This window comes from Panthera pardus, unplaced genomic scaffold (assembly GCF_024362965.1).
Source record: "Panthera pardus isolate Hobbes unplaced genomic scaffold, ASM2436296v1 HiC_scaffold_17, whole genome shotgun sequence".
Taxonomy (NCBI): Eukaryota; Metazoa; Chordata; class Mammalia; order Carnivora; family Felidae; genus Panthera; species Panthera pardus.
In genome coordinates this window covers 42,644,378-42,658,620 of record NW_026526732.1, presented here as the reverse complement: position 1 = coordinate 42,658,620, position 14,243 = coordinate 42,644,378, and the positions used below count along the sequence as shown (strand labels likewise).

The 14,243-nt window shown below is 34.2% G+C and overlaps 1 protein-coding gene across 4 annotated transcripts in view; it reads right to left on the bottom strand.

Annotated features, from left to right (window-relative positions):
* Positions 1-14,243, bottom strand: part of TBC1D32 (TBC1 domain family member 32) — a 200,187-nt gene that overhangs the window by 103,320 nt on the left and 82,624 nt on the right. For all 4 annotated transcript variants that reach the window (XM_019418223.2, XM_019418222.2, XM_019418225.2 and 1 more), the window contains one exon: positions 6,843-6,959. In XM_019418223.2, coding sequence (XP_019273768.2) covers positions 6,843-6,959 — 117 coding nt within the window. The remainder of the gene's footprint in view (positions 1-6,842; positions 6,960-14,243) is intronic.

Below are 14,243 nucleotides of genomic sequence, written 5' to 3'. Positions count from 1 at the left end.
TGTTAAAAAGGGTAAGGGAAGAGCTCTATATACTTCTATATAGTAATCTAAAAGACAAAGAATTAAAAGAAACATTGTTTATAGCATACTATCTTTTGCTTAAGTCTGAACGGGAATAAAATATATTCTTTTTTAATGTAACAATTGAAGGATAAACCAAAAACTAACAAAAAGTGTTAGCTATAAGACAGTGCTATAAAATACTACTTTCTGCAATGATGGAAATGTTCTCTCTCTGTGCTACCCAATGTGGTAGGCATTGGCCATCTATGGCTAGTGGGCACTTGAAAACCTGAAGTGTTGATAGAAACGAAAGGAAAAAAGTTTCTAGCTTTATTGAGTTGTAATTAATATAAATTTAAATAGCTACACAGAACTAGTGGCTATATAGTGAAGATCAAACACATGGGGAGAAAGAACAAAGGGGATTCATACATAAGCACTTTCTATAAATATACCTTGTTATATATTGGAATCACAAACTGTAAAAGAACATTAATCATGTAATAATTGAAAAGACAAAATTAAGGCAAAAGATAAAACCACCTCTCAATTTAAAACATTCTAAAACAAATCTATCAAGTTAGTGGCATAACCGGGCATTTATTTTGATTTATTTTGATTGTAAATCCTTGGTGGCATATATTCTAAGGACAAAATTAACTGAAATGAAATGTCAATATGTATGCACTAATCTTATAACTATTATATGTACATTGTACAATAAAAGCAAGTAAGTAGTTTTGTTCATGTTATTAGTAACCAAGCTTTTTGGTAAAAGAAAAATATATGAAAAAATATTAATATAGGTTCATGATGAATTTCTCTTCTAAAAAAAATAATAAATACTGGGGCACCTGGGTGGCTCAGTCAGTTAAGCGTCCAACTCTTGATTTCAGCTCAAGTCATGATATCATGGTTCGTGAGATCGAGCCCAGTATCAGGCTCTGTGCTGACAGCATGGAGCCTGCTTGAGATTCTCTCTCTCCTTCTCTCTCTACCCCTCCCCTGCTTGTGTGCTCTCTTTCTCTCAAAATAAATAAACTTAAAAAACAAAATACTTATTCTCCTCAGCTATCCCCCAAAAGGACTAGAAATAATGACAACCCTAAACAATGAATATTTCTAGTTTCCAAGTTATAGCTTCTAACTAGCAATTCTTAATAAAAAAAAAACAACAACTCTTTGAAGATGGTGGATTCCAGGTCTGAGCTAGAAAATGTATACAATGAGCCTGGAGCATCTTATATGAGAAAGAAATATATCAAACAGGAATAAGTACAAGTCAAAAGGACTCAGCAGTCAAAGGAACATCTTGAGTGTCAAAAGCAAGATGACTGGGGCACCTGAGTAGCTCAGTCAGTTTAGCGTCTGACTCTTGATTTCAGCTCAGATCATGATTTCATAGTTTGTGGGTTCCAGCCCTGTGTCGGGAATCTCCTACTTGGGATTCTCTCTCTCCTGCTCTCTCTACCCCTCTCCTGCTTACTTTCTCTCTCACTCTCTCTCTCTCTCTCCAAGTAAATAAATAAACTGAAAAAAAAAAAAAAAAGCAATAATGACTTCACTGGATTGAAACATACATATATATATATGGTATATGTTATGGTAATTATTATATGGAAATAATAATAAAACATCCCTTTTGGAGATTACTAGAGCACCAATTCACTACTCTGAGAATATCTAAATAGTCAAGCATTTAATCTGATATTCTTATAAGAAACTTTTTTAGGTTTTCCTTTATTATACAATTCCAGTTAAATACACAAAGAATGGCAGAACTAGAATCACTATTTCATATCTCCTGGTGAAATAGTGAATCAATGCAACCCAGGACAAATAACCAGTTTTTCCAATAAATCAAGGGCATGGACACAGAACAGTTATAGAATAAAGACTTAAGAGACATAATAACTAAATACAATTTATATATTTTGTTTGGATCATGACTTGGCCAACCATAAAAAGAAAAAAAAAAGACATCTTCGATAAAAAGGAAACTTATATAGAAAAGTTATTAGATAATATTAAGGGATTATACCTAACATCTTGGATATGACTAAAGCCACAAGGGTTTACAAGGCAGTAATTCAAAAAAAGGCAAAAACAAAACAAAAAACTCAGAGGTCCTTATTAGAGATGCATACTTATTTATTTACAGATAAAATGACATTATGCCCAAAATATGCTTTATAATTCTCCAGGAAAAAAAAAACAAACAAGCAAAATGCAGGAGTAAAGGAAACTGGAGACAAATAGAGACACTGACAGAACAGTGACAAAAGCCGCAGTTTAGTGTTGAGTATATGGGAGTTCATTATATCATTTTTTTTTAAGTTTGAAAGTGTCCACAAAAGAAAGCCCATGTGCAAATACACACACACACACACACACACACACACACACACACACACACACCTCCTCAGTTTAACTTCCTAAGGTTCATGCCATGGAACTCCCAATGAGACAGATACTGAATTTAAATTATTTTAAATAAAGCCTAAGAAGAGCCAAACTCATTAAGAGTCAATAAATCATTAATTAAACAGTGAAGTTATTGAGAACCTACCATGCTCACAGTAGCAAAAGAAAAACAAAACAACCAACTTGCTAGACTTTCAGGGCAAAAGACAAAATACAGTTCCTCTTCTCATGGAACTATAAGGGGAAACAAATGCAAAAATAATTATAAAATAATGTGACATATGAGAAGACTTCACAGAAAGAGTAAAGCAGGAAAAATGAGGAGATACTATCTAGTGAAAAGGCAAGGTTATATAGCTTCCAGATTCCAGAGAAAGGAAGAAACTGTCTAAAAATCCTGGAGGTCAGAGAGTGGAAGGTGACAAGAGAAAAAAGAAGGCTTTGAGAAACAAGGAGAAACTGTATGTCATGCAAAGGAATATAACTACACATGGAGGTAAAGGGAAATCAGCAAAGATTTTAAATAGAATTACTGCATCCAGTTTTCATTTCTAAAGGATCACTTTGAAAATAAATTAGCATGAGGATAACTTACAGATTGAGACAAGAGGGGAAAAAACAGGATCACACTGAAGTAATCTAGACAAGAAATGAGGGTTTGAACTTTCTTACACCATACACAAAAATATATACAAAATGGATGAAAGACCTAAATGTGAGACAGAAAACTATCAAAATCCTACAAGGAGAAAATAGGCAGCAACCTCTTTGACCTTGGCCGCAGCAAGGGAAATAAAAGCAAAAATGAACTCTTGAGACCTCATCAAGATGAAAAGCTTCTGCACTGCAAAGAAAATAATCAACAAAACTAAAAGGCAACCAATGGAATGGGAAAAGATATTTGCCAATGACATATCAGATAAAGGGTTAGTATCAAAAATCTATAAAGAACTTAACCAAACTTTACAGCTGAATAACAAATAATCCAGTGAAGAAATGGGCAAAAGACATGAATAAACATTTCTCCAAAGAAGACATCCAGATGGCTAACAGACACATGAAAAAATGCTCAACATCACTCATCATCAGGGAAATACAGATCAAAACCACAATGAGATACCACCTCACACCAGTCAGAGTAGCTAAAATCAACAACTCAGGAAACAACAAATGTTGGTGAGGATGTGAAGAAAGGGGAAAACTTTTGCACTGTTGGTGGGAAAGCAAACTGGTATAGCCATTCTGGAAAATACCATGGAGGTTCCTTAAAAAATTAAAACTAGAACTACCCTACAACCAAGCAATTGCACTAGTAGGAATTTATCCAAAGGATACAGAGTGCTGATTTGAAGGGGCACATGCACCCCAATGTTTATAGCAGCACTATCAACAATAGCCAAATTATGGAAAGAACCCAAACGTCCATCAACTGATGAATGGATAAAGAAGATGTGGTTTGTATATACAATGGAAAACTGCTCGGCAATGAAAGAGAATGAAATCTTGCCACTTGCAATGATGTGAATGGAACTGGAGGGTATTATGCTAAGTGAAATAAGGCAGTCAGAGATAGACAGATATCATATGATTTCACTCATATGTGGAATTTGAGAAACTTAACAGATGACCATAGGGGAAGGGAAGGAAAAATAAGATAACAGAGGGAGGCAAACCCTAAAAGACTCTTAAATCCAGAGAACAAACTGAGGTTTGATGGGGGTGGAGAGGTAGGGGTAGGGTAGGAAAAATGGGTAATAGGCATTGAGGAAGACATTTGTTGGGATGAGCACTGGACATTGTATGTAAGTGATGAATCACAGGAATCTACTCCTGAAGCTAAGACTACACTGTATGTTAGCTAACTTGAGAATAAAAAAAAAAAAAAAAAAAAAAAAAAAAAAAGAAGGAAATGAGGGTCTGAGCTAAGGTGGTCTTAACATGAATAGAAAAAAGTAAACAAGATCTAGTCATTAGGAAGGAAACAATCTATAAATGGTGATTAATTACATATATAGAATGAAGTCAACAATGACTTCCAAGTTTCTAGTTCAATCACTGTGAAGATGGTGCCATATGCTGAGATAGGAAAATTGGAAATGAAATTGATTTAGGATAGAAAAAAATTATATTCAGTTATAGAAGTGGTAAGACTAAGATGCCCATGAGTTTTCAGATGTTCATTATCTGGCAGAAATCTGAGTATAGATCTGACAGCGAGGTGAGCGATATAGGTCAGAGAGCTGTCAGTAAACAACTAAAAGCCACAGTATTGGAGAAGATCAATCTGGAGGACAGAAGGCAGAGAAAGAGAATACAAAGGAAGTCTCCACAAAGGAGACTCTATAGATAAGACCATAGAAGCTGGAAGAGAAACAGAAGAAGTGCCACAGTCATAGGAGAGAGCGACACAGAACAGTGGATCAACTGTGCTGAAAGCTGCCAGGTGGTAAATTAGGTTAAAGGAAGGAAGAGGTTTCAGTGGATTAAGAACTTCTGTATTTATTCTGACTTTTGGCAGAACAATTTCAATTAAGTAGTTGAACAAGATGCCAGATTATAGTGCTTTCCAGAGTTGACAGAAGAGAAAGAAGTAGAGACTTCAAGTATAGGTAATTTTTTTAGGAGGTTTTTTTTTTTTTGGTCGGGGGGAAGGAAGGAAGGAGAAGAAAACCATAGGATAGTAGCTATAAGAAGACACAGGTCAAAGGAGATGTTCTTTGTTTTTAATAGGAGAGTTTAAACACATTTAAATGATGAGAAGTAGCTATTCTTCTACATGGTTAAAATGTAATATCCATTTGAAGAAGTAGAATAACAAAACTATTTGCAGTTAAGTGTTTTAAGACTAAAAGACAAAGCCTTCCCTAAGTGTAAAGATAATCTTTGAATGCACACTATAGATATCAATGAAAACTTGAGAACAAACATACAAGCCATTTGTTCTAGATTAAATAATGCAACTAATATGCATTTGTTTCTCCTAATTGATTTCAACAAAGGCAATAATTTTATGAATATTTAAAAAAAAAAAACTATTCACTGGACATCTATGTGCTAGATAAATGATAAGAAGGACTACGATATCCTACTTGCTCCCAGGCACTCACGGTGTAGTAAGGAAGACAAAACACCTATATTGCTCATTGTAAAACTACTTAAGAAGTGCTGAGATATAAGTAAGCACAAGATAAAATTGAAACACTTCAAGGAAAATATAAATTAAAACCTCAACAACAGAAGTACCTATCTTTATATTTTGTTCATAAAATTATCAAAAAACTCCAAGAGTACAGAAAGTTTTAAAAAATGAAAATGTTTAGGGGCGCCTGGGTAGCTCAGTCAGGTGAGTATCCAACTTCAGCTCAGGTCACGATCTCGCCGTTCATGAGTTCGAGCCCCACGTTGGGCTCTGTGAAGACAGCTCAGAGCCTGGAGCCTGCTTCAGATTCTTTGTCTCCCTCTCTCTCTGCCCCTCCCCACTCGTGCTCTGTCTCACTCTCTCTCTCAAAAATAAACATTAAAAAAAATTAAAGAAAAAAGAAAATGTTTAGGGTTAAAAGTATTCAAATGGGCAAAACTATAGAAAAAACAATAACACACATGACAAAGTGTCCACAAAATAAGATTAATAGAATTTGAGTGTTAATTAAGTCTTTATGAATACACGAATATACATTATTTTGTGTATTTAATTTATAAACTTACCCAAAGATGAGGAATTAAATATCTCTAAATGATTAAGAAAAGTTACCCATTTGGGAGTATGAATATGAAAAAAGTCTCAAATAAATATGTATATACTGCCCTCATGGGGTAGTATTATGTAGTTCATTAAAATATAAGCAAAAAATGTATTGGACCCGTTGGATATAATTTAATCCTAATTACCCTAACCAATGAGGAAGCAATACTAGTGTGACTAATAATATAAACCATACATATTTCTATTTATGCCAAGTTTCTTTCCTGGTTGGGGAGCATTAACTTTGTATTCCAGTAGGTACTGTAACTTTTGGGCAACCTAGATCAAAAATTCCATGCACAGATAATTCAGAGCTAACATTCCATGGGTAAATCAAATCAGCCTTTAAATGCCATTAAATAATGTTCCTTCTTTTTTAACTTTTTCATGTTTATTTATCTTTGAGAGAGAGGGAGAGACAGAGCATGAGTGGGGGAGGGGCAGAGAGACAGGGAGACACAGAATCTGAAGCAGCCTCCAGGCCCTGAGCTGTCAACACACAGCCCAACAGGGCTCGAACCCACGAACAGTGAGATCATGACCTGAGCTGAAGTCGGACACTTAACGGACTGAGCCACCCAGGTGCCCCAGTAACGTTCCTTTTTTTCTATCAAACTGCATTGTACTACAAATGTCATTTATAAAAGGTAAAGACTAAAAGAAAATGACTTACGATAACACATGTTGGGACTTCACGAAGAGAATATTCTGCTTTATTAGGAAGCTCTCGATTGCCTACCAGCTCATAAACAGCAGGATAAGGTAACAAGTTCACCAGTCCTAGAAAACACTAGGCAGAGAAGAGAGAAAACACAGTCATTTAAACGCTTCATTTTTTCAACCACATCCATAAAAGAGTCATAAACATAGTTTTATAGGACTATAACTGTGAGGGTTAATTTTTTTAATAAGCCTAATTAATCCACATAAATGTGAATTATATGCATGTTAAGTACCAAATAGTTAACATCAGCAATAATCTATGTGCTGATAACACATAGCAATAGTAACAGAATATACAAGAGTTGGAAAAGGTTATAAAATGTATCTCTTGAGAAGTTTTTTTTTTAATGTTTATTTAGAGAGAGAGAGAGAGAGAGAGAGAGAATGAGCACGAGTGGGGGAGGGGCAGAGAGAGAGAAGGAGACACAGAATCTGAAGCAGGCTCCAGGCTCTGAGCTGTCAGCACAGAGACCAATGAGGGGCTTGAACTCAAGGGCCGTGACATCATGACCCGAGCCAAAGCCAGACGCTCAACCAACTGAGCCACCCAAGCATCCCAATAAGTTTGGTTTTTAGGAAAAAATGAAATGATCCATCTTTCTCACTCTTTGCATTGTAATAATCAATGTGTAAGAAATACAAGAGAGTAACACTTTGGGGCTCTGAAGCAAAATGGTAAGTTCTATATATACTTGCACTCAGATCACAAGGCCATCTTTACCCTTTACATTCATTGGAAATCCAACTAATCAAAACATTATAGTTAATTTTTAAAAGTCATGGCTTTCCTATCAAAACCAGTTCATTTTCTGGTGCAATCTTAATAAATTAATCTCTCCACTAAGTTTTTAACCTCTCATTCTCATTTCGTCTTACTAAAAGCAACCTGAGTATTTGGATCCCTGCACAAAAGCATGCAGTGGTTTCCCACCACTAACCATCAAGTCTAATAAGCTCCTTAGCATGACTTTCAAGGCACCTTACTAATTGATACCTTTCTTCTCTTCACATAGTCAAAAGCCTCCTTTCCCATTATCCCTCAGCAGGAAGTCACCACTTCAGTCAGTTGAAACTTCCTGTGGTCTCCTTCAAGTGACTGCCACATATGGAAACTTTTTATCCTACCAACATGGTCCTCCTGCCCTCGCACTTACTCTGTATCCCACTTCACATCTAGAAAAATGCCACATTTTTTTCTAGAAGACTTTCTAATGAACTCTATTCACATCTAGAAGCCTTGCATTCTGCCAATTCTTGTTTCATTTGTATTGTATTAATTTACTTTTTGTAACTATTAAGTTTTCTCGTCATTTTAAAAACTTTTTTCTAGATTCAGAAAATTTGAGAATCAAATTAAGAATTTTCACTAAATCAGAACATGAGAAAATTTTAAAGAACAGTTTATCTCTCATTTAATAGATGAAAAACTTAAGGACCAGAGAAGTTAAGTGACTTGGCCAAAGACATGCAACCAGAGAGTTGGTAGCAGAACTAATCGCCATTTTCTTACTTTCATGGTTAGGTTACTCATTAAAAACCTAGTATAATCTTCAGACACTATTTAACAATGTCACCACTGCTACATAGTTCTTGTGTCAGGACTTGGAAGGTAGAGTCTCCTTTATCCCCTCCTCCACCCTTATACTAAATGCAATATTCCTTACAAATAACAGTGGTTATAGTGACTATATTTAACACAGTGAGTTTTAACAAATAGTGTTGTAGAATGAAAAATGAGCTCTTTAAAACCTTCCATTTTTTACCATGAATATTCCATAAAATGAAGATGGAATTTCTAACCATTTCTAAGAAGAACATAATCCACACATTCATTATTTAAAGCTGGTATCATTTGGATAGCAATAAAGTGATCATAAAGTAGAATAACTAAATTTAATAAACTGGTTGCCATTTACTGAATGCTTATCTAAGGAACACTATGCAAGAAGTGATCACTATAGAGGGAAAAAACTAGCATCAAGGAAAGGATGTTTAAGGAATATGTCTATCAATTATAAGTAAAATAAATGGCAGGAAAACTAGAGAGTTCATGGCCACCTATGAAACCACCTAGGAAAAATTTATTAATCACCAAGGTGTTGACTACAAAGGTGATTAAGATAGACAGACTTCATATATTTTTATTATTCATTTAATTTATAAAAAACATAAGCTAAAAAATAAACAGAAAATGCTTTATAATTTAAGCATGTAAATAATTTATGTGTCCTGAATATTAATCCAATATTTAGTTATAAATGAGTCTTATTATTTTTTTAATGTTTATTTATTCTTGAAAGAGAGAGAGAGAGAAAAAGAGAGTGAGAGAGAGAGAGAGAGAGAGAGAGAGAGAGTGTGTGTGTGTGTGTGTGTGAGCGGGGAGGGGCAGAGGGAGAGAGAGAGAGAGAGAGAGAGAGAGAGAGAGGATCTGAAGTGGGCTCTGTGCTGAGAGCAAAGAGCCCAATGTGGGGCTTAAACTCACAAATCATGAGATCACGACCTGAGCCCAGTTGGACGCTTAACTGACTGAGCCACCTAGGTGCCCTAAATGAGTCCTTCCCATCTATTATAACAATGACAGATATAAGAAACTTATTTTTTTTTCAAGAAACTCTTAAGTGCCAATTTCGACATTTATTATGGACATTTGACATTGTCCAAAAAGGCACATGGTCTTTACAGATTACGTATCAATACTATATTGAGAGTTTCTGTATTCTTTGCACATGAAGAATTCCATGGGTAAACATAAAAACTTCCCTACCTACATCTAAGAAATAAAATAATGTGGACCACACAGAATCATGAAAACTTCTGATAAGGTTTTATATAGAACTTCAGGTAAAAACAATTCAGTAATTATATTTGAACAAAACAAGCTAAACAATTTAAAAGAAACTTGAGAAGATTTCAGCAGCTTGTCTCTAGGAGAAAAATGCATTTTTCATACAATGAGCATTTTTAAAAGACATCAGCATCTTTAAAATTGTGATGGTTTAATAAGTACTTGTAGAACTCAAGAAAATATTTATAACATAATCATGAGTACCCACAGAAACATCATTAAGATATTGCTAATATCAGACATTAATTATCCTAAAATTTGTTAGCACAAAACGTTTTATTTCAAAGTCTTGAAGAAAATGAGGTTTTGTAAAATAACAGTACGTAAACAAATGGAAGGTCAAATATTTGATATATTTTGAAACTATAGCATTTTAATGTTTGTTTATTTTGAGAGAGAGTGAGCAACAGAGGGGAAGAGAGACAGGGAGAGAGAGAGTCCCAAGCAGACTGTATTGTCCACACAGAGCCCAACACAGAGACCACGAGATCTTGACCTGAGCTAAAATCAAAGAGTTGTACATCCATCCAACTTAGCCACCCAGGCATTCTGAGACTAAAGCATTTTAAAATCCAAGATCATGGGTGCCTGGGTGGCTCACTCAGTTAAACATCCGACTCTTGGCTTGGCTCAGGTCATGATCTCATGGTCTGTAGGTTCGAGCCCAACATCAGGCTCCACAGCTGGCACAGCAGAACGTGCTTGGGATACTCTCTGCCCCTCCCCTGCTTGTGCTCTGTCTCTCTCAAAATAAATAAACTTAAAAAAAAATTACCCAAGATCAAATACTTTTTTTATGAATTAAAACTCTTTCAGGTTGATAATGATCATCTATTTACTTATTAATTCAAAATATTTTAACACTAGCTGCTTATGAGCAATTATGCCACATACTACCAATAAAAATATGAATGAATAAAGAAATGGTCCCTGCCCTCAAGGGCTCACAGTGTAATACAGGACAAATATACTATTAGATCATTTAAAATGGCTCTCTAAATGATCTGATGGTGCTATACTACTGAGAGGGATGGAAGGACATTGGGAAGAGGACACTATACAGCACAGAGAAGGGAGATGAGAGCTAGGACTGCAAAGTAGCAGGCAGGTAGGCAGGAGGAGATGTGCTATGTTGATGAGCTCTACCTTCATCCTCTAGGAAAAAGAACAAAGTTTTTCCAGAAAAGTAATGGGAATTGCATTTTACCTTACAGATAGAAAGCTATGAAGGAAAATGGTTCTGAGGGCAGACAATACTGGAGGAAAAGCAATTAAGATTTGGGGTTCTAAGAATGACAGATATCAATTATACTCATTAAACCAAAAATGTATTTTTTAGGTGTCTAACAGAGAAATCAATAACAGCCAGTTTTTTGAGATGAGAGAATCAAATCATTTTCAAATAGTTTTACATCTTTCCTTCTAGTCTGTATGCCTTCTATTTTTTTTTTTTTTTTTTTTCCAGCCTTATTGTGCTAAGACCTACAATGTTAAATAAGAGTGAACTGATTTTAGGTCCAATATTTCACCATTACATGTAAGATTCATGTTTTTGAAAGACAGCATTTATAAGATGTAATTAAATCTGCTGAGTTTTTTCATAAATGGGCATTAAATTTTGTCAAATGATGTATCCACGTCTAGAGAAATCATTGTAGGAAAATTCCTTATTCTGTTAATATAGTGAATTAAAGTTCAATTTTAGAATGAGAAACCAACTTTCTGTTGCTTGGGATAAACTCCACTAGATCATAAAAATGATACTTTTATATATTAGTACACAATTCGATAATATTTTATTAATTTTACTGTAATATATTAATAATTATTAATTTAATATTAAATATTTGTGATTTTTATACATTATATTTATTTATACATAAAAATTACATATACATATACATATGTATATATTAACAGTTTGTCTCATTTATATCAATGTTATGCTGGCCTCATCACATAAGTTAGAAACTGATTCTTCCACCTCTGTTTTCTGAAAAAGTTTGTGTAAGATTGGTGTTCTTTCTCCTATAAGAGTTCCATAGAATTCACCAGTAAAACCATGTGGTTCTTTCTATGGAAAGTTTTTTGATAATGAATTTAATTTCTTTAACAGATACATAGCTATTCAGATTTTTTTATTTTATACTGGGTCACTTTTGGTAAGCATATTTAAGAAGTTTGCCAATTTTATCTTGTTTAATTCATAGCATAAAGCTGATCACAATGTTCTTTTATCTATTCCTTAATAACTGTGGGGTCTTTAGTGAAACTCTTCTTTCATTCTTGATTAATTTTCGGTCTCTCATTTTTTTGATCAGTCTAGCCAGGGGTTTATTTTTAATAATCATTTCCAAGAACCAACTTTTGGCTTTGTTACTTTTCTCGTTTGTCTTTTTTCTGTTTCATTGATTTCTGCTCAAATGTTTATTATTTCCTTTTTTCCAATGTGCTTTGGATATACTTTACTCCTTTTCTAGTTTCTTAGAGTAAAACCTTGATTTATTCATTTTAGGTATTTCTTTCTACTGTAAATATTATTACAGTTCAATATCCTTCTTAGCACCACTTCAGCTACATTCACAAATTTTATATTTTATTATTTTCTAATTTAAAATATTTCCAAATTTTCCTTCTGACTTTTTTGAGCTGTGTATTATTTAGAGGTACACTTCCAAATATTTGGATTTGGGTTTTTATAGCTTCTAGCTCAAGATTCTTAAGTTTACTGTGGCCACAGATCATACTCAGTATTATTCCAATCATTTTAAACTTATGTAGACTTGCACTCTAGCCCAGCAAGTCTCTTGGTAAGAATGCGAAGTGCCCTTGAAAAGAATAGGTGTCCTGCAGTCACTGGATATAATATTCTATAAAGAACAATTAGATCAGTTGATAATTAGTGATATTCATACCATGTACCTATCAACAAACTGAAAGATCTGTTACATCAATCACTACAAGAGGAATGTTAAAATTTTCAACTGTTACTGTGGATCTATTTCTTCCTTGTTATTTTTTTAATTTTATTTTTTATATTAGTTAATATGCAATGCAATTTTGGTTTCAGAAGTAGAATTCAGTGATTCATCACTTACATACAACGCCCAGTGCTCATCACAAGTGCCCTCCTTAATACCCACCACCCACCCCCCTCCATCAATCTTCAGTTTGTTCTCTATCATTAAGAGTCTCTTGTGGTTTGTTTCCCTTTCTTCTCTTTCCCCGCCCATTCCCATACGTTCATCTATTTTGTTTCTTAAATTCCACAAATGAGTGAAATCATATGATACTTGTCCTTCTCTGACTTATTTCACTTAGCGTAATACATTCTAGCTCCATCCAAACTCTTTCTAGGCATTACCTTGATTCCAAAACCAAAGGCCCCACAAAAAAGAACTACAGGCCACTATATCCCTGATGAACATGGATGCAAAAATTCTCAACAAGATACTAGCAAATCAAATTCAACAGTACATTAAAAGAACTATTCCTCATGACCAAGTGGGATTTATTACTGGGCTGCAGGGCTGGTTCAACAGTAACAAATCAATCAACATGATACACCACATTAATAAAAGGATAAAAGAACCATATGATCCTCTCAATAGATGCAGAAAAATTTTGACATAATAAATATATTTGACAAAATACAGCATCCATTCTTGATTAAAAAAAAAACCCTCAGCAAAGTAGGGATATATAGAACATACCTCAATAAAGTAGGGATAATGTAACATACCTCAACATCATAAAGGCCATATACAAAAGACCCACAGCTAATATCATCCTCAATGGGTAAAAACTGAGAGCCCTTCCCCTACAATAGGAACAAGACAAGGATACCCACTCTCAACATTACTATTTAATATAGTACTAGAAATCTTAGCCTCAGTAATCAGAAAACAAAAAGAAATAAAGGGTATACAAATCAGCAAGGAAGACAAACTGTCACTATTTGCAGATGACATGATACTCTATGTAGAAAACCCGAAAGACTCCACCAAAACCTTGCTAGAACTAATGCATGAATTCAGCAAAGTCGCAGGATATAAAATCAACGTGCAGATATCTGTTGCATTTCTGTGCACCAATAACGAAGCAATAAATCTAAAGAGGTAAAAACTCTGTACTCCAAAAACTGTCGAACACATATGAAAGATATTGAAGAGGACACACACAAAAAAATGAAAAAACATTCCATGCTCATGGAAGGAAGAACAAACATTCCTTAAGTTATTTTAATACTTCATATATTTTGTATCTTATTTTTAGGATCATAACTAACTTACGAATGTTATATCTACATTATAATCAAATGTTTCTTAATCTGGTATTACTTCATTTTCTTTATCTCTGACATTAAATATGGCTATTTCAGTCTTCTTTTTTTTTTAATTTTTTTTTTCAACTTTTTTTTTTTTTTTTTTTATTAATTTATTTTTGGGACAGAGAGAGACAGAGCATGAACGGGGGAGGGGCAGAGAGAGAGGGAGACACAGAATC